General features: G+C 36.6%; 1 protein-coding gene and 1 long non-coding RNA gene across 2 annotated transcripts in view; one reads left to right on the top strand and one right to left on the bottom strand.

The window, feature by feature from the left end:
* The window catches only part of LOC138188226 (uncharacterized), a 123,363-nt gene that overhangs the window by 12,966 nt on the left and 88,926 nt on the right, over positions 1 to 21,471 (top strand). The gene's annotated exons all lie outside the window — the stretch shown is intronic.
* The window catches only part of LOC138188224 (adenylate cyclase type 6), a 93,950-nt gene continuing 88,836 nt past the window's right edge, over positions 16,358 to 21,471 (bottom strand). Inside the window, exons 17-22 of the mRNA XM_069129807.1 lie at positions 20,924 to 21,055; positions 19,731 to 19,969; positions 19,385 to 19,523; positions 18,833 to 19,052; positions 18,059 to 18,207; positions 16,358 to 17,302 (exon numbers count right to left, since the gene is read on the bottom strand). Coding sequence (XP_068985908.1) covers positions 16,970 to 17,302; positions 18,059 to 18,207; positions 18,833 to 19,052; positions 19,385 to 19,523; positions 19,731 to 19,969; positions 20,924 to 21,055 — 1,212 coding nt within the window. The 3' untranslated portion in view covers positions 16,358 to 16,969. The remainder of the gene's footprint in view (positions 17,303 to 18,058; positions 18,208 to 18,832; positions 19,053 to 19,384; positions 19,524 to 19,730; positions 19,970 to 20,923; positions 21,056 to 21,471) is intronic.

The following is a 21,471-nucleotide window of genomic DNA, read 5'->3' as shown; positions in this document are numbered from 1 at the left end:
ATATTTTCAATAATTTGATCCTATATACAGGGTGTTCAGGAAATTTAAGGGATGATTCTTGAAGCGGATATAAGACGAAAATCAAGAATACAGAATTGCGTTTTCGGCTTTGTTCACTGGTTATTGACGATTAAAAATCGGCCGAAATATCTCTGCACGAGAGCTAACCTCCTTACACCAACGAAAGAAAGTCAGTTTTAAGCAGCGGGCCGCACAATGATACTCGGAGCGAACGACACACGAGAGGTAGCTTATCTCGTACAAGCTGCAGAGAAGTGGAAAATGATAATCAGATGTTTTGCAAAAGAAATGGCAGATTGAACATTAAAACTGTTTACTCGTGGAAATCCATAAGAGGTTTGGATGGAATTCTATTGGGTTGGGTTATATATATATATATAAGATAATAATATATATATATAAGATATAATTTAAAAAATATATACATATATTACATTCATAATAAAGTTCAGTATATTAGCAGTCATGGTAACGTTCATGCTAACAAAGCAATATGTCTTGTAGCAGTATTTTCAGTATTAAACGTAGTAATAAGGGGCTCATTAATAAGGGGCATGTTAATAAGAAGCACATTAATAAGGGGCACGTTAATAAGAAGTACATTAATAAGGGGCACGTTAATAAGAAGTACATTAATAAGGGGCACGTTAATAAGAAGCACATTAATAAGGGGCACGTTAGTAAGGGCATTGATAAGGGGGACATTAAGGGATGCATTAGTAAGGGGGAAATTAAGGGATGCATTAATAAGGGGCGGGGGGATTAAGAGATGCATTAATAAGGGGCGGGGGGATTAAGAGATGCATTAATAAGGGGGGGGCGGGGCATTAAGGGATGCATTAATAAGGGGGGGGGCATTAAGGGATGCGTTAATAAGGGGGACATTAAGGGACGCGTTAATAAGGGGGACATTAAGGGATGCGTTAATAAGGGGGACATCAAGGGATGCATCAACAAGGAGGACATTAAGTAGCGCGTTAATAAGGGGGACATTAAGGGACGCATTAATAAGGGGGACATTAAGGGGCGCTGAAAAAGAAACAAAGCAGTAGCCAGAAGGGCTAGTAAAATTCGATCGCCTTCCACTCTATATAAACCCGATCAATAAACCGTGAGTGGAAGGGAATATTCTTATTTTGCAACGCTAATTTACTACTAATATTTCTGAAGCAGAAAATTCTCAAAATCAAACGCGACGAGTGCTTCGTTTTATATCTGCAATATCAATTAATCTACCATTAAAAAAAAAAAAAAAAAAATTCTGAAAATTCGCGAAATTTGATACGCAACGCTAATAAATATAAATTTACGCACTCGTATTTAAGCAATACGCAACACTAATAGCGGGGTATCGTAGTGCAACCATTTAGGAGGTTGCCGATCAACGATCACATTTGTACAGCTCTTGCAGCTGTACGTGTGATCCAGTGTCCGACAAATGCAATCGGAGGGTTTGGGCATTTCGTAAACGCAACTCTACTTAACAAAACGCGATCATTTCATTATCGCAACGCTAACTCTTTTAAAGTGAATTCAATGAAAATTACTATTTACTATATGAAAAAGCTACTTTAAATATTCTGATATTGCTATTTGCAATACTATAAAATTAAATAAAAATCAACATTTTTATAATCTAATTTTAAACAATAGAAAATAGAATAAATTTTGATACGTATAATCCTCTAAGAAATTCTAAAAATTCATAATAAAAATTGCAAAAGACAATCGCGATATGGTAATTCGCAACTCTAAAACAAACGCGATTATTTTTTTATCGCAACACTAATTCAAACCGTAATCATTTTCTCGCCACGCTAATGAAAAGCCGCGATGTTATTTCGCTACTCTAATTCAACCCGTAATTAATCTGTCGCCACACTAATAAGAAAAAATCGCGATTTGCCCAATGGGACGATGGACTGATATACATCGGCCAAAAACTACTACTACTACTACTACTACTACTACAAACACTAAAAGCGAGCATAGTGACAAAGTAGTAACGATAATGACTTCCCATGCTCTGGATGACCCAGAGGATGGGTAGCCATTGGTAGTTGCCCTCTTGAGTGGCAGTTTGCCGGGCCTCTTCGGCTTATAGCCTCTTCTTTCTTCGGGCGCAATGCCCGCTGAAACTTAAATCTAAGCTCGAGACTTCTAAATCGCAAACAAAAAAAAAAAAAAAACTTATAAAGGTGAAATAAAAATATAAATCGCGGAAGCTGATTAAAGTGCACATGGACTGACCAACGATCACGGCAGTGATCGTTGCTCACTCGCATGTGCGTGCTCGAGCGATAAACGTTCGTTTCGAGCCTACTCGCGACCGCGACCGCGAAATTCGAAAAATCGATAGGCAAAACCAGAGACGAGAGCATGCTCTACCCGTGCCAGTTTCACCGTCGATTTTTCAAATCAGATTTCCAGAAACAGGTTGGTCACGCGAAAACGCGCCTACCCGACCAGAGACTGTGCCAACCTGCCCGGCCCTACCTACTTATAATTAACAGACATACCAGAAAGTATACTACCTATTCTACCTAGCGCTATATTTAAAAATGGCAAAACAGGCACACCAACACACACGCTCCACGGTTCTCACACAAACGCTCGGGCGCAAAGGTCCTACACTAGAGAGGACGTCCCGGGACGCCTCCGACACCCGAGCTTAACACACACCATGCACACTCTAAGGTACGTACCGTTTTCCTGAAATCGACTGACGAAGGCTAGCGACCATTGCGTGAAACGTGATAAAACACGCGTGAGGGAATTATATTTTGAAAAGAAATATAAGCAAAGTTGGAATTATAATTGCAATTGATAGCAATATCGAGAGTGTGATTACACTTAATCGTGTGGGTGATATTATCAGAAATTGTGACGTAATTCAATCGATATATGTCTCGACGTTTTTAATATTTGAAGTTGCGAGGAATGGGAACAAGCGACGCAATTCCACGGCCTAACCACACACACGCATAATGTGGAAAATACGTCGTGCACGATACACTAACGCATCGTCAGTCGCTGATCAATTATTACGTTACTTAATTCTAGATCGTCGTGCCCATTGTCTTTCTCCCATTCAAGTAGCACCTGGGCACGTGAATGGGGTCCTGACAATGGGCACGGAAAGGATTAAACCTGAAAATCCTGATCTAAAAAGATGATTAGTTTGTGTAATTTTTATTTAACGGACTAACGTTCTTTGATTTTATATTTTACTACTTCGTTTCTGATTAAATCAACTTTATTAATTTAATAGTAACTAAGTAATTCTACTTTATTAATTTAATAAATTAGAACAAAAAACTTTAATATTGCAAAAAGGTAGCGTTAATTGAAAAAGACTGAGACTCGATCAAATGGAATAATTTACTCTAAATATATTACTAAGAAAGAAATAATCTCAGGCGATCTCTTTATCAAAGCATATACTCGAAAGTGAAGATGCAGTGTTCAAAATTATTGCTTTGATTAAAAAATCTGCCTGTCGCGAAGTGTCTTCTTGCACGTAAAATTTCACACATTCTTGTACGGGAAAAAATGAATTTTAACTCATATTTGAAATTCTAGCCAAAGTAAAATAAACCAACGTGACTTAACATTCATTCAGCTACAATTGCATCTTTCAAAGCAACGAAATCGGAGGGTATCCGATTTCTCCGCTACAAAATGCTCAAACGAGATCGCTTCAGCGTCTCTTATTTCTAATAAAATTCATTGCTTAGGATCGAGGTATATTCGTGTAGATATTTGCCATTTGCAAATATTCATACGGAATATTAACATACATATTTATAAATAACACGAATACACGTTTAACTTAACTATTAAAAAACTAATTATAATAATCGCGATGTGCAAGAAGACCTATCCTAAACTAATAAATTTAAAAAAGGAATGTTACTACTCACGGGTATAAAAAATACCCGCGGTCACTATGCTCGCGAACAATTCTACGTAATACAACCAGTCACCCGTGTCGATTCGGACCTTTCGTCCTACGACGTGATTGGGTGACCGGAGGAACAGAAACGCATGCGACTCACCGTTCGAAGCGGAGAAACAGAGGGCGTACCATGGCTGTTGGACCACTCCAGCGAATATCATCATGGAGATTAACATCAGACAGGAACCGTGGGAGGTCCAGTGGTGAACTAAATAAAACATAGAATAAAACATGATGAGTGATTGGAGATTGCTTGAAAAATTGGAGATAATGGAAGTTTATTAAATTTGTACGTTTGGTAATAACAAAGATTGGAATTCTAATAAACTTTGATAAGTATAAGAAGTGAAACTCTAATATGAAAGTTAAAAATGTAAAAATGAAGAATCTAATGATTTGTGAAATATGTTAGTCGTTTGTTACATAATTTGCTATTAAGACTTTAACGCTTATTTTCTTTTAATGAAAGAATAACCTGAGAAGATTCTAACCTGGCAAATTTTCAATCAAATTGTATCTCTTAAATGATAGTGATAAGAAAAATATACAGAATTGACATAATGTAAAAATACTTACATTCTTGGCTTTTCAGCCACCGTTAGAACATTCCCAAAGAAGATGAAGAAGTTGAAGCAGCGATATGTCTATAACAAAACATAAGATATCATGTATATTGTTAATACGTAATACAAACTTGGAACTTTAGCAATAATAAAGACTAAAATTTTAATAAACTCTAATAAGTAATGTAAATTGAAATTCTAATATAAAAGTTTGAAATAAAAAAATTGAGAATTCAGTGATTTTTGATGCACATCAGAGACAATTATTGTATTTTAATGTTAAGATTTGAAAACTTTATTTCAATTAAAAAGGACATTTACAGCTTTCTAAATTATCAATCGTTTTTATTTTATAATTAACAATATTTCAAACAAAATATAATAAATAAAACAAATTGAAATACATTATATAAAACTACTTACATTCTTGAGCTCCTGGAGAGGCTTTATCCTCTTGAGGGAGGCACTGACTCTAATACCGAAAACGAATATTCAAAAAAATAAATATGTAAAAAAAGAAAAATAAAAGAATATGTTACCGCGAAAGGTAAAATTATAATCGGCTAACAAGTACTCTAATATCGCGTAACAAATTATTTTGATAAAATTTTATTACTTTCGCGAGTGATTTTTCGATCGAATTTAATCAAAACTATAGTGATTTTAAAATATTGAAAAGAAACTATCGCGTAGCAAACACTGACTCTACAACCGCATTGCGCGCGGTTACAAATATTCCTTGAAAATAAAGCTGTTTAATGGCGGGTTGGGTGTGGGGGTGGGGTGGGGTGGGGGGTGGAAAAGAAGCGAAACATCGTTTCGACAAATTTCTTTTTTTCCCTATCGAACGTTTATTTAGAAAATACTGTTATTTATTTGCGCTTAAAAGATTATTATTAAGAAATTGGTACGGGTATGAAAAATATTAGTTGAAAATTGTGAGATATTTCTCGATAGCGAACAAATGCTTACGAATACCGTGAATGCAATGCAATCGTTTGCAAGAATTATACTGTTCGCAATTAGAATATATACTCTGAATTTTCGTTATTAGAATACGAAATATACATTCCACTAATACACTACAGTCGCGTGTTATAAATATTGGAAAATATTTGCAAGAATTCAAAAGTTCGCCACTTAAATATACTTAAAGAATACTGCACAAACACGCGCGAAACCTTGTTTCGAGGTATTTGAATCTAACTGTTACTAAATTGCAAGTTTATGACGTTATAACTCAATTTGAAACAATAAGATAATACGTTAAAAAATCATTCGAAATAAGAGAATAATTTCATACATCGGGATCTTTCAAAAGAATCGATGGACTCATGTGACGCACTCTTGTGCACAAAATAACTGCAAGATTCAGTGGAAAAAAAGAATAGATTTTTATATCTCGTTCCAAGTGAGATAAGTATCACTGTACAGAATGGGCTCAGAATAGATTCGACATAGTCAAGACATATCCCACGGTGTCCAACGGTGTCCGACGGTGCAGTCCAGTCTAGATCATCCAAAATTCTTTTACAGGCTTTTGGTGATCCAAACTGGACTGTTGCGTAGTTCTTGGCTTGGTATCGTTTTCCAAAGATTAATCGACTGGTTAATTTTTGAGAAACGATGCCAATTACCAGGTCTCACCACGAGGAGGTGACTACGCACGAGACCCGCCCATGGGTTATTTAACACTACACATCGATCTCGACATTCAACCTACTGGCAGAATGTCGAGTTTTGACTCTACTTGACCATGGGCCTGCGTAAAGAAATAGTTGTTTCGTAGTCTAACTGCGAAACACATATCTCCAACGCAGCGCTTACATGAATCTTTACAAACGTAGAACAAAGCATACGTAACGCAACATCTATCTCCCACACAACGATTACATCGATCAGTACAAATATTATACAATAATTCGCATCCCTACTGGCAGCATTCGGTATCGAAGACACATTTATCTAACTTGGAACGAAAAGAAGAAAATGAAGCTACTGACACTGTATATACCATCTCGTGTCTTGCAGAAGGGACATACGAGTCGCTGTACTAAACTGTTTAACGTTCTACTTTTGCGACACTATAAGATATTGAAGATATTGAAAAGTTATATAACGTGATTTCAATAAGTTTCCCTTAAAAATGGGAAAACAAGAAGATGCCCGATGTATCAGACGATAAAGGAAAAAATCGCGGCGCGCCCGAAACGAACGAGATCGCGATCTCTCGAAAGAACTAACAAACCTACGCGACGTACTCCCGTGCACCAGATAACTCTAAGGCTCAGCGGAAAGCCCAAGCATTGACCTTCACTCGATACCTGTCAAGTCGACTGGATCTTATCACGGTCGATGGCAAAGACCGATGATACTAGTGACCAAGCAAACAGGCCTGCAATTTAACACACTCCAACTGAAACAAGTGAGTACCCGGGGAGGGACCGCTGAACAGGATTACGAAGGCAAGAGGCCTCAACTGCACAGTGGGGTCCACTCACGAGGATGGACCGCTGAACAGGATTACGAAGGCATTACCCCAACTGCACAGTGGGGTCCCCCCGCCCGCGAGTTTTTCACTTAAACAGGATTACGGAGGACGTGAAATGCAGGTCTCTGCCCGAGTACCGAAGTACCAATCGGACAGTATCGCGGATCGCAGGTATCACCAGTGCGATGACAACTCCCGTGATTCGAGGCAAACGACGGGCAGTTTTCGAGCAGTTACTAACCACAGAGGTGTGCCTGGGGCGACTTACGAATCCAAAGATTTGTCCAGTGCACGTTGACCCGCACGTACCCGGAATACACGCGAGCGAGTACGTCACGCTACGGTTTGAAAGAACTGAGCGACCGTGAACCGATATATCGCGGGAACAATTTTTCCAGTGTGGTAAGCGAGGGGATCAAGAGAGACGAGATCTTTATTTTTCGTTCCAAGATAGATAAGTATCTTTGTACAGAATGAGCTTACAATGTACATAACATAGGTATCTATCTTATGATTAATTAAGGCTAAAACGCTCGCATCCCACGGTGTCCTGCGATGTCCCACGGTGCCCCCGCGGGGGGTTATTAGTCCAGTCTAGATCACCAAAATTCTTTTAGAGGCTTTTGGTGATCTAAACTGGACTGGTGCGTAGTTCTTGGCTTGGTATCGTTTTCCAAAGATTAATCGACTGATTAATTTTTGAAAATCGATGCCAATTACCAGGTCTCACCACGAGGAGGTGACTACGCACGAGACCCGCCCATGGGTTATTTAAAAACTACACATCGATCTCGACATTCAACCTATTGGCAGAATGTCGAGTTTTGACTCTACTTGACCATGGGCCTGCGTAAAGAAATAGTTGTTTCGTAGTCTAACTGCGAAACATATATCTCCAACGCAGCGCTTACATGAATCTTTACAAACGTAGAACAAAGCATACGTAACGCAACATCTATCTCCCACATAACGATTACATCGATCAGTACAAATATTATACAATAATTCGCATCCCTACTGGCAGCATTCGGTATCGAAGACACATTTATCTAACTTGGAACGAAAAGAAGAAAATGAAGCTGCTGACACTGTATATACCATTTCGTGTCTTGCAGAAGGGACATACGAGTCGCTGTACTAAATTGTTTAACGTTCTACTTTTGCGACGCTATAAGATATTGAAGATATTGAAAAGTTATATAACGTGATTTCAATAAGTTTCCCTTAAAAATGGGAAAACAAGAAGATGCCCGATGTATCAGACGATAAAGAAAAAAATCGCGGCGCGCCCGAAACGAACGAGATCGCGATCTCTCGAAAGAACTAACAAACCTACGCGACGTACTCCCGTGCACCAGATAACTCTAAGGTTCAGCGGAAAGCCCAAGCATTGACCTTCACTCGATACCTGTCAAGTCGACTGGATCTTATCACGGTCGAAGGCACCGACCGATGATACTAGTGACCAAGCAAACAGGCCTGCAATTTAACACACTCCAACTGAAACAAGTGAGAACCCGGGGAGGGACCGCTGAACAGGATTACGAAGGCAAGGCCCCAACTGAACAGTGGGGTCCACCCCCGCGAGATCGCCACTTGAACAGGATTACGGAGGACGTGAAATGCAGGTCTCTGCCCGAGTACCGAAGTACCAATCGGACAGTATCGCGGATCGCAGGTATCACCAGTGCGATGACAACTCCCGTGATTCGAGGCAAACGACGGGCAGTTTTCGAGCAGTTACTAACCACAGAGGTGTGCCTGGGGCGACTTACGAATCCAAAGATTTGTCCAGTGCACGTTGACCCGCACGCACCCGGAATACGCGCGAGCGAGTACGTCACGCTACGGTTTGAAAGAACTGAGCGACCGTGAACCGATATATCGCGGGAACAATTTTTTCAGTGTGGTAAGCGAGGGGATCAAGAGAGACCAGATCTTTATTTTTCGTTCCAAGATAGATAAGTATCTTTGTACAGAATGAGCTTACAATGCACATAACATAGGTATCTACCTTATGATTAATTAAGGCTAAAACGCTCGCATCCCACGGTGTCCTGCGATGTCCCACGATGTCCCACGGTGCCCCCGCGGGGGGTTATTAGTCCAGTCTAGATCACCAAAACTATTTTGGATGATCAAGACCAGACTATACTCATGTAGTTTTTAGCTTGATATCGTTTTCAAATAATAATACTAATATTCAAAATAGTACTTGGTGTATTATTATTTGGAAAACGATACCAATTACCGGGACCCACCACGAGGAGGTAACTACTTTCGGGTCCCATTTACATAAACAGTTTTTAAGCATTGGAAGCAGAGATGTAAAATTATTTTATAATAAAGCGACATTGTAGCGGCGGCATTGTTTTGTCCGCAGTTTATTTGTTCTTACATTACTTGTAATCTAACGGTTTTGGTACTCCGAGGCGAAACAACAACATGATTTGAAATGTCCTCTGACTCATGTGTAGCTACAGATAAGATGTCGTTGCCTTCGGTTAAACTACACTTGCTTCCTTGATTCCATGAATATGGTGTTGTTTCCTTGGTTTTTAGCAGACATAGAAAATTACATCTTAATATTACACCTTGTGTTACCACTGCTTTTATACAAAATAGTGAAATGAGAAATTAAGTACTGTATTTAAAATTAAAAAAGGATGCTATATAGTAATAAAATAGCACTTCAGGGACCTGAAAGATTTCGTTAATAAAATAAAACAAAATAAATCATTAATTCACTCACTACGAATTGATGGTACTGATTTAAATCAATGAATGTAGAGTTACAAATTAATTACTTAAATGTTATAAATGAATAGTTTAAATGTTATAAATTAGTGGCTTAAATGTATAAAATAACAGTTTAAATGTTATAAATTAATTGCTTAAATGTTATAAATTAATGGTGTAAATGGTATTAATTAATAGTTTAAATGTTATAAATTAGTTGCTTAAATGTTATAAATTAATGCCTTAAATGTTATAAATTAATAGTTTAAATGTTATAAATTAATAGCTTAAATGTATAAAATAACAGTTTAAATGTTGTAAATTAATTGCTTAAATGTTATAAATTAATGGCTTAAATGTTACAAATTAATAGTTTAAATGTTAGAAATTAATGGCTTAATTGTATAAAATAACAATTTAAATGTTATAAATTAATTGCTTAAATGTTATAAATTAATGGCTTAATTGTATAAAATAACAATTTAAATGTTATAAATTAATTGCTTAAATGTTATAAATTAATGGCTTAAATGTTATAAATAACAGTTTAAATGTTGTAAATTAATTGCTTAAATGTTATAAATTAATGGCTTAAATGTTACAAATTAATAGTTTAAATGTTAGAAATTAATGGCTTAATTGTATAAAATAACAATTTAAATGTTATAAATTAATTGCTTAAATGTTATAAATTAATGGCTTAAATGTTATAAATAACAGTTTAAATGTTATAAATTAATAGCTTAAATGTTATATATTAATAGCTTATATGTAATAAATTAATAGTTTAAATGTATAAAATAACAGTTTAAATGTTGTAAATTAATTGCTTAAATGTTATAAATTAATGGTGTAAATGGTATTAATTAATAGTTTAAATGTTATAAATTAATTGCTTAAATGTTATAAATTAATGGTGTAAATGGTATTAATTAATAGTTTAAATGTTATAAATTAGTTGCTTAAATGTTATAAATTAATGCCTTAAATGTTATAAATTAATAGTTTAAATGTTATAAATTAATGGCTTAAATGTTATAAATAACAGTTTAAATGTTGTAAATTAATTGCTTAAATGTTATAAATTAATGGCTTAAATGTTACAAATTAATAGTTTAAATGTTAGAAATTAATGGCTTAATTGTATAAAATAACAATTTAAATGTTATAAATTAATAGCTTAAATGTTATAAATTAATGGCTTATATGTAATAAATTAATAGTTTAAATGTTAGAAATTAATTGCTTAAATGTTATAAATTAATAGCTTAAGTGTTGTGAATTAATGGTTTAGACGTTACAAATTACTGGCTTCAATGTTATTATTTGATATTTTTTTTTATTTACCTTTTATTTAACTTCCTCTTCGATGTTCACTCTCCGGAAGTTCAGGCACAAAAGAGCTCGCGCGCGACTTCCGTGTTCCTTATATAAAGCTTGACAAGGTGACGAAATGTCAATCAAACGGTAACGATTTTTTGACATAGCAAAGGTCGGTTTTTCCATTATGACAAAATCAAATTGAACAATTTCTTAATTTTTATCGTAAATTGGCGCCTTCAACGATTTAATACGATATACATTTTTATCATTTTAATAGTTTCTACAAGCTAATACTAAATTCACGCTTCTTTAATACTATCAATTAGTTGGAACAAAAAGGGAAAAAAAGCCTAACGGCAATCGATGACGTTACTGTGAAATAAGTTAAGCTATTAAATAATCAGACAGATAAAATTCATATTAAACATTATATTATATTATCGATATTCGTTCATTTACTCGTGCTAATTAAAAAATAAAATGTTCTTTTTTCTTGAATAACACCTACATCACTGTACGTGATATTTAAAATTCTCATTTAATACTTACTTAAAAGTCAGGTTCTTTTTTAATTCCTGTCAAGTTAAACGAGAAAATTTACTCGTTATTGTTGTAACATAAAATGGCTCTTCTTTCTTCGATAGCGCCAGTATCGATGTACGTGATACATATATTAATTATGTATCGAATAATATCCTTCGTTAGATCTATCAAAGGATTTATTTGGCTTGAAGAAGTATCAAATTCTATGAAAATTAATTAAATGATTTTATTCGATTAGTATTGGAAAATGCCTATCATATTTAGCAATCTTCTTTTATAATAAATTCTGCTAGGATCAATTATTTTATAATAAATTGCAGATTATGCTACTGTATATTACAAGATATTTGCTTATAGCTCTTTTCTCTTTCTAATTCATTGATTTTATTATTAGTCTCGTTGATTTTTCCAGCGAGTATCTGCATTATGCTTAGATTTTTAACATCGTCGGATATCAATCTTTTTCGTAAAATAGTTCGTACTACCGTAAACTCGTACTGTTTTAAAAATCTTTAGGTAATTAATCATTAGAGGAGTGAACTTGTCGGGGATTTCGTGGGTGTGAATTTTCGTAGAAAGGTATAAAATGATTCGATCCATTGTAGCTGGTTTTGTTTTTTTAATAAAAATTTATTTCATGTTATTCCTGGCAAATCACATGCCGCGATTAATAACTATGATACACGTTCAGTATGGACTCCAGGTTGCTGCGATTAGGCCATCGAGAAATTACACGAAAGACGGAGGAAGAGTAACGATTATCCTCGAATCTGGCGAAAGCCTGACGCATCCTCATCTTCATCTCAAATTGACTAGTTTCCATTCTCATTCTAAGACGAGTATCGCAGAGAGGTTCGAAAAATAATTTTTCGTCGGAAAGTCAGATTTTATTCGATTTTCGTTTCTCCGATCTCTACGGAGACTTTCGTTCTTCCAGAATTTTCTTCTTTTTTTAACGAACGCCTTGACGAAGGATCTCTACAACACCAGCCATAACAGCGAGAACTCGCTTGAAACGGTTTATCGCTAGAAAGCTAACACATCGTTGGGCTTTTGCACACTTAGACTTGATATGACAAATTTTAGCTTATTTTTTTGTAATATTAAGTTACAGGTGCTTCGATAGATCTCTTTCTCGATCGAAGAAATCTTAAGAAAAGAACGATAGCAATTCGTACTTTAATGCCTCGATGAAAGAACTTTGATATTGGAACGTTTCAATATTTTAACGTTGCAATAGTATAATATTTTAATAAGAAGGGAGAAATGACACGTTCGTGTACGATTTAATATTTTTAATCGGCAAAAATGAAGTTGTAAGGGTAGAAAAGCTATTGAAAAATATTTGGATAATTTTTCATCGAAGCATCTGTAAGTCGATCTTAATTCGATCTATCGAACGATGGCCCGCGGTTGGTTCGATCGTAACGTCGATTAACATTTATCAACGGCTGGACCCGCCAGCAACATCAAAATACAATTTCTTTTGCCAAGAGGAAACATTGAATTATAGGCTCGCTCTATCAGCTCAAGATCAACTTCAATTGACGACTAATTAGACTCTTTGGAAGGTTTCACATCCATCACGATCACGACAGACACTACGCACGACGATTAATTCGTTTCTAAGTTTCTCTTTGTACAGAGCCTGGTGTCGTAATATCTTTAAATATTATCATCGATTCACTGCGTACGAAATATCTTTCGTCAAATGAAATTTTAATTTCATCGTATCGTTAAGTCACATACTTATAGGAATTAAAGCATTCTAAGAAAAGTAAGATTTGTAAAAGAAAGGAAGAAATTTTGATAAAAAGAAGGAGAAAATATTAAATTACGAATAATTCAATCAGAGGTTTGAATATCGTTGGCAGATAAACTGCGAATATCTGGAAGTTTCACAATTCTATGAAAAAAACTGAGAAAGCACTTTGTTTCGTAACTTTTGGATACGTAATTTTTGTATATCGTGTACATTGAATGCATGAAACGTGAGAAACGTTTGCATCTTTCAATTTCCTAGAAACGCATAGAAACGCGCAATTTATCGATAGATAGGAAAATGTCACTAGATTCTAGTGATCAAAATTTTGCTAAATTTGCTAATACACGTAATTGAATCAGCGCACCAGGCTCCGATTTTCCATTACTTTATTGACTATGTCAGAACATCGATCTTGCGTCGCTTATTCATAATTATAATATAATCTTCGTTGGGAATTTTTTCATTTAAATTGCACAGCGTGACGTGACTTTTGACTCGCCTTGCATACACGACACGGACGTTGCCTCTTCAAAGTATCGTACGGTGATACAAAATAAAGAAGAGTTTAGGCATTTAGATCGCTTAGGAAATTTCGCATCTGTAGATTATTTAACAGTTTTCTAACTGAAATGAAAATACGTAGCTAAACATTTACGAACGTAGTAATACGTTTTTTTTTTTTTTTTTTTTTCCTTAGCGAATATAGAAATGCGGAGAGCGATAAAATTAGTAAGGAAATTAAAAATTAGAGGACTCGGCAGCTTGAAGAAATTGGAGAAGTTGAGTTAAAAAATTGAAAAATGATAAAAGTCGAAAATTAAGAAATTTGGAATTATTACAAAATTTGAAATATTAAATCTTGATCACGCTTAACACTCGCAAGAGTACGAACACGACACGGTTCGAGGCTCTCTGGTAGAAACCGAGTCCAAAAGAAATTTCTTTTACCAGCTGCTTCGCAGTTTAAAAACGCAGTGAATCGTGTTCGTGTCCTGGCCCGTCGCTGTCAGCCGCAATACTGGCGAAACGTTGGAAACAGGTTCCTTTTGAGTTTCCACCCGAAAGCTTCGAACAGTATTACGTAGAATTGTGCCAAGTGTGAGAATCCGCTCTGCGACAGCCACAAATCTTTTAATAAACGCAAAGTCTCGATAAACGTAGTACTACGTTCTGTATTGGAAATATTTTCAATAAAACATTTCTCATTTTATTGAGAAGAATAAAAAATCGTATTACTACATTTCTCACCGAATGAACAGAAAATTACGAAAGAATTCTGTAGTAACACGTTATTGACTTATAGAACACAGTTGCGGTTGCTTAGAAGGTATCGTTAGTGCAACCATACGCGGCATTGTTTAGTCGATAAACACTATCTACTATCAGACCAAATTACACTGTGCAGAAACGCGTGTATTCTCTTATCTAAAATATTTTCAGAATATATATATATATATTTTTAAATATATATTCTATGTATATATATGTATAGGTATATATATAGAAGATGATCTTTACACGTGATTAAAAAACTCATTAATCGACGATTAATCTTGTCGATGAATTAGAGTTAAAAAAAGAGAAATGTAAAAATAGTGAGTCTTTTTTTCTCTTTTCTTCGAGTACGTTTCTTTCTCTTTTTTCTTTCTTTCGTTCGTCTTCGCCGTGAACTCATTCGTAGAAACTTGCCGTGGTCCCATCTCGTTCTGTCTTTTTTTTCCAACGAAATTTCAGTATGAAGAACCCAGCCACGGTTTCGTTGTATCGAGCGTCTCCTATTAATCTTTCGTGTATTGACTAGAAGAATGGGCGTAACGAGCTGACAGCCAGATATCAAATTACCACCTTCGAATGTGTAATCGCGTTCTTTTACTTGGTCAAATATCGCTCGAACAGATCGACATGATTTTCTGAGAATTGACACCGCGTCGAACCATATCGAAGATTATATTTTTCTTGGTACGTTGGAGTGGAAAGCTGGAGCGCGGGCTATTCGAAAACCAGGACAATCGATTGTAGGATCGTTTGAAAATTAGAAAAGTGGGAAATTGGAAAATTATTTGATAATTTATTCAAATCGAACGCAAGTGGAATTATAGCTGTCTAAATAAATTTCTACAGATCTTATCCACTAATGCGACCACGTATTTTAAATAATACAAGACAAAAAAGAAGAGAAATTTGTCAAATTATACTTTCATAATACCTTCCCTTTGGAGAACCAATTTTCTAAATTACAATCCTCTTAGAAAACCAATTCGTCGAATCGTACTCGAGCGTTTCTATTCTGCAGATATACATCTCCATTACGATATTTGACCACTGAATTAGTTACTTGATCCCAAAGCCTGTAAATTGATACGGCTGACAACTTAGAAGGATCATATTCCCCGGATTAGAATGCAACCGAAGTAGCTAATCAGAGAGAATAGCGAGATACGGCTTAAGTACGACACGCACTACACGATGCTGTATATAGCGCGCTGTATTGGTGAGATACATAGTGGAAGTTAGTTTGAGCTTACACGATTTCTCGCCTGCGTGTTCCACTCACAACTACTCGACGAATCTTAGAAATCGATTCTCATCGTCATTGGGGACGGTAGTCGGTGGATCGTAGGACAGGCGAACAGACAGCGAAATAATTTAACACCAGAATTGCCAACCTCTAAATACCATATCTCTAAATACCATGAAAGTAATGATAACGTGATATATACAGAGTGTTAAAAAAAAGTTCAAGACTTTGCGAGGAATATCGATATCCTTGAAAAAACACTTGCGTGTTTCTATTGGCTTGGCAACTAAGTGATTGCGGATTTTGCCATTAGGGGGCATCGACATAATCCGCAATCACTTAGTTGCCAACCCAATATTAACGACAAAAAGAGACGTTTTTTCCCGACGGGTTAAGTAGTTCTAACGTTAATGTTCCTCCTTTCTATCCCTCTTCTAACGGTTAAGTAGTGTACAGATGATTCGACTGTTTGGAAAAATACTATGCATAGGATCTTGATCTCTCCTTTCATCTTCAACTTCAGACACGATATTATTTATATTTCCAATGAATTTGTCTTGCTTCTATCGATCGGAGAAAGAACACGAGCAATATAGGAAACGATTATTATCGTCTGTCTGTCTCGTGTCTATAAACATGATTTCTCATTGCAACGTTGCCACAACTATCGTTCGATCGTGTTTTCGTTAAAAAGTTAAATTCCTTTGAATTTTGATTTCTTTGCATTTCCTCTGAGAGTCCGTTTGATCTCCTCCGCGTAATTTTGCGTTTTCTTTATTTGCTTTTGGATTTCTTTCTTTCCTCAAATTTCTTTTTTTTTTTTTTTTTTTTTTGCTTCAGCAAAGATATTACGAAGCTGAATCCAGAAGCTGACTATTTCACCCAAAAGACAGCGTATCCTTTTCTCATTTACAATCAGTTTTCGCCGTTCGAAAATTCTTCGCACATCCGGAAAAATAGGAATATTTTTTCCCCTACAGAAAAATGTTGTTCTCGTTCCATAAATTCTCTCTCGGTCCCTATGGACCATACGAGATAAAAAGATGGTTCAGACGTCGACGGTAGGCGAGACAGGTCCATCGAAATTACCATTCGTTACAGAGCTGATTTTCTCCTCGTTGCTATTGCTGTTGATATTGCTGGCCTTGGTTGGCTCACGAGGACCATCCAGGAAATAAGTGACCATGCTACCCTTGCCTTTCACCTGAATGGTACCACGACAGGTGAGCGGATATCCTTTGGCGATTAGGATGTCGCGAACTTCCTGGGTGACCTGAATCCCATCCAACACGCCTGTAGACTCCATCCTCGAGGCCACATTTACCGCGTTACCCCAAATATCGTACTGCGGCTTTCGGGCGCCTATCACCCCGGCGACGACCTACATTGGAACAAGTTCAAAAAAAATATATCATCCACTGGGATTTCTTCTCGGACAAATTTGATTTTTACTCTGCACCCGTTTTAGAAATTTTTTTTTTTTCTTTCTTTTTTTTTAACTTCTATCGTATACGAGGAAAGGAGGGAAAGTTTGTTTATTGGGGCTTTTCTTTGTGGAAATTTAATTTTGGAATCCGGAGAAACTTTTCGTTCTATGGTTCACCGTATATGAGAATAGGTTCTAACATTTCTTTAATGGGGATTCATTTTTTTTAACTTCTATCGTATACGAGGAAAGGAGGGAAAGTTCGTTTATTGGGGCTTTTCTTTGTGGAAATTTAATTTTGGAATCCGGAGAAACTTTTCGTTCTATGGTTCACCGTATATGAGAATAGGTTCTAACATCTGTTTAATGGGATTCCATTTTCTTTTCTTTTTTAATATTCGATTTTTGGTTTAGATATATTGGATTGGCAGCTAAGTAATTGCGGATTTTATCATTAGGTGAATGACTTAGTTGCCAACCCAATATTTACCACGTTTTATTGTACACCAGGACAGTTTCAAATTACAACATTACCAAATTTTTAGAATGTAGGAGATTTTAAGCTTATTTCGGAGTAGAGGAATTTCAGGGAGTTTGTCTAATACTCATGTTCTGTTGAAGTTTATAGAATTTTGCTGAGTGTTTAGTTCTGGACGAAAGTAGATGTTTCGATGAGTGTCGTACAGCTAGTGCGAAATTGATCGACGTTACCGGTCCAATATTGATGCCCACACGCAACCGGAAGTTGTTAAAGCTGTGTTCATTAACAGACGCCAGCTGTTCGCGTATCCTGAGCGCGTAGTCTGCCATCGCGGTTACGTGTTTGTAATCTTTCATGTCGCAGGTGTTCTTCGTTAATCCTACCGAAAGAGTACAAAGGAAAATTCTCTTAGAAGATTAAAAATTGCCGGGCCTCTCTTTTCTCTTAAAATAAATTGCCAGGAAAATGCTCGAATTCTTCCGATAAAAAGATTTACAACGAGATGCTTGAACAGATTTAACGCAGTACATTACCACTAACGTAACATATACTTTGAATCACTGAATATTCAGTAACGAGAAAATGTGATCTCTTTAAAAAATACCCAATTCTTCTGTAAAAAAGAAAAACTTGCAAAATTTTTCCCAATGTTTCATCACGAAGAATTCAGAATTTTCGAAAAACGAAACAAACAATACAAGAAACTAGGTCGCGAAAGATTTGCCGAAGAGATTCGAAAATATAAGGAAAAAAATAAAAAAAACAGTATAGAACAGACTGGTAGCCTGTGACACGGAAAATACGTAATTTTTCCCCTGAAAAAGATAAAGCTGGTCCTCTGTTGGCATTAAAAAATATGTAGCAATAGGAGAAAGGAAGAGAAACACAGGAGATACGACGTTGCGAATTTTAATCAGTGCCTCGTTGAATAGTGTAATCGGGTAGAAGGGAGGTGTACAAAAAAAAGAAAAAAGAAAGGGATAGCTGGTGGTGTAGGTTCTCACCGGATGCAGCCATGTACGTGGCACCAGTGCTCTTGATCTTCTCGATGTATTTGTACGGCTCTTCAGCTAGAAGCTCGTCGAAATCGGCGATGATCTCGTTCAACAGCCTGAGACACTCGACGCCCTCGTTATTCGCCTCGAGCTCCACGTAAAACTCGGAAAAGTTAGGTATCGAGGCGAACATTATGCAAACGAAGTCGCACTGCTCGTGGTACAATTCCTGCGATCGTTAATTACATGGAAGAATGTTGATAAGCTGACGGGCAGAGAAGAGTTGCGATCCAATTAAAAATATCGGGACACCCAATTTTCCACTATGAAATCGAATACAGTTCGTTTAACTATCGGAGTTGAGATTTTCAACGCTTGTTTTTCTAGTTTCTATTAAGTGACAGATACGAGATATCTTCAGTAGCAAAGATATTAGTTCCATAGTTTACTATAATTACGATAGAAGAAGTGATAGATTTTGTTGGTCTTCGCGAATCTTAATTATCGACCGATAAAATTTATACGATTTCTTTTGTATAAATAGATTGTTAACGTTCTTACGTCTGAATTAACCGTAGATAAGAAGTGGGCAGCCACGTGTTCCGGAAGTATGTTGGCCAGCAGCTTTTGGTTGTAGGCTTTCAGGTGCTCCATTTCTTCTTTCTCCTCAGTTGCTTGCAATTTCCACAAGAAGTCCAACCTGCATTTACCGACATTTTTCATTCGTCATTTTTCCCAATTCGAAGAAATAGCGATTGGCAGGAATATTGGTATTTTATTTCAATTTGTAAGCTTTCCAAAAAATTCACCCAAATTTAGAGAAATGATCGTATTCGTAAGATTGTGATGAAGCCGTTACTTGTTAATGGATCTGAGTATTAATTTTATTGCGAGTGAAAGGTATTACCTGTAAGTAGCTTCTGTGTGTTGGGAATGAGCAATGAGACACGTCATAAAGAAAATCACCAGAACACCTGCTAACCATCTTCCAGTCAATTCTACATCTCTTTCGTATATGGCTTCGTAGATGCTGATGGATAAATAGCAAGCGACTACTAGGCTTAGTATAGCTACTTTGAACACCGATGTTAAAATCTGATAGACAGCGCAGGTTATCATAACTAGCATCACTAGTACCGGGAAAAGCTGTAACATATATCATACGAAATTAATGTGTTATTACGTATAGATGCAGAAATCTAGGGATAATAGGGCCACAGATACAGGAATAGCAATAATAGGCGTTTTAAATTACAACCTGGCTCAATTAGATTTGACTCGTTTTGACTTCTCTTCGCTAGGTTTGACTGCGTTTGGCTCAACTTGTCCAGGTTTGAGTCACTTTGGCTCGACTTTAGCTGCGTTTGACTCAGTTTGGCTCGACTTTAGCTGGGTTTGAGACTGAGTTTAGCTCGACTTTAGCTGGGTTTGACTCAGTTTGGCTCGACTCTATCTGGGTTTGGCTCGACTTTAGCTGGGTTTAAGACTGAGTTTTTCTCGACTTTAACTGGATTTGACTCAATTTGACTCAACTTGTCTAGGTTTGAATCACTTTGGCTCAGACTTTTTAGCCGAGTTTGACTCAGTTTGATTCGAATTGACTAGGTTCGACCCAGTTTGACTCGATTTCCATAGCTAGGTTTCGCATAATTCGGCTTAATTCAACTAGGTTTGAATCGGTATTACTCAGCTAAAGATCTCAAACAAGATCTCGACTCATTTTGTCTTGGATTTAAAAGTATTGTCCCGCTCGAGTCAATCAGCTCGCATCAATCAGCACACCGAATAAATAGCTCATTTCGACTTCGATTGATGGTACAGTTTCGCTAGGATTAGGTCAGAGCAAGCTTGATTTAGACTTGTGCAATTATCTTTGAAGATCCATACAAACTTCATTAGTGTAAACTCGTGTAAAGTGAAGTTAGATTAAAGCACAGAGTCATCGAATCGCGTGCATGTGCATGGAAACGATTTTGACGTAGCTTGGGAACGCGGTCTGAGTTGCACACAAGTAGCAGCCATCGCGTTTCCGGTTAATCCCGAGTTAATTCAAGGTGGAGCTTCGCGGCTGGGCACATCGAATCGATCACAGTTACTTACGTCAGCAAAGACAGTGTAATAGCAAACATCGACGGGCGTGTCGATACTCTGGAACGTTACGCTTGAATTATCTGGCCACTCGGTCAATGAAGACGTCACGTTCCCACACACGTGACCATCTTCCAGCGTTACCTGCAATCGAAAAACAAATCAATCGGTTTCCATCGCGTTTTCAATTTTTTCCTCCTAAAAAGTTCTTCTTTCTCGATCAAACGATCGGTGAAAATGAAACCGAACCATGTAAAATGCAAAATCACCCATCGATTGTCCTATGTTGTGTACTTTTAATTGTCGTTTCGATTAGAAACTGGCTCGGTCTATCAAACACGCGCAAATTCATTCATCGATCGCGCATGTTTTCCAACGCTTCCCTGCACTCGTCCGCTAACATGTATTTTTATATTTAGCTCCTTGGCAGTTTTTGCCACCCACGTTTCAAATTTAAAACTGTTGCCATAAAAGGTCTATCTCGAACAAGCTCCAAATATATCTGCAGCTATTTTTAAATCAACCTCTTACCATGTTTGCTGAACTATTTGGCGTGCAGG

This window comes from Bombus flavifrons, chromosome 16 (assembly GCF_040668555.2).
Source record: "Bombus flavifrons isolate JBK064 chromosome 16, iyBomFlav1_principal, whole genome shotgun sequence".
NCBI lineage: Eukaryota > Metazoa > Arthropoda > Insecta > Hymenoptera > Apidae > Bombus > Bombus flavifrons.
This window is presented reverse-complemented; position numbering and strand designations above follow the sequence as displayed.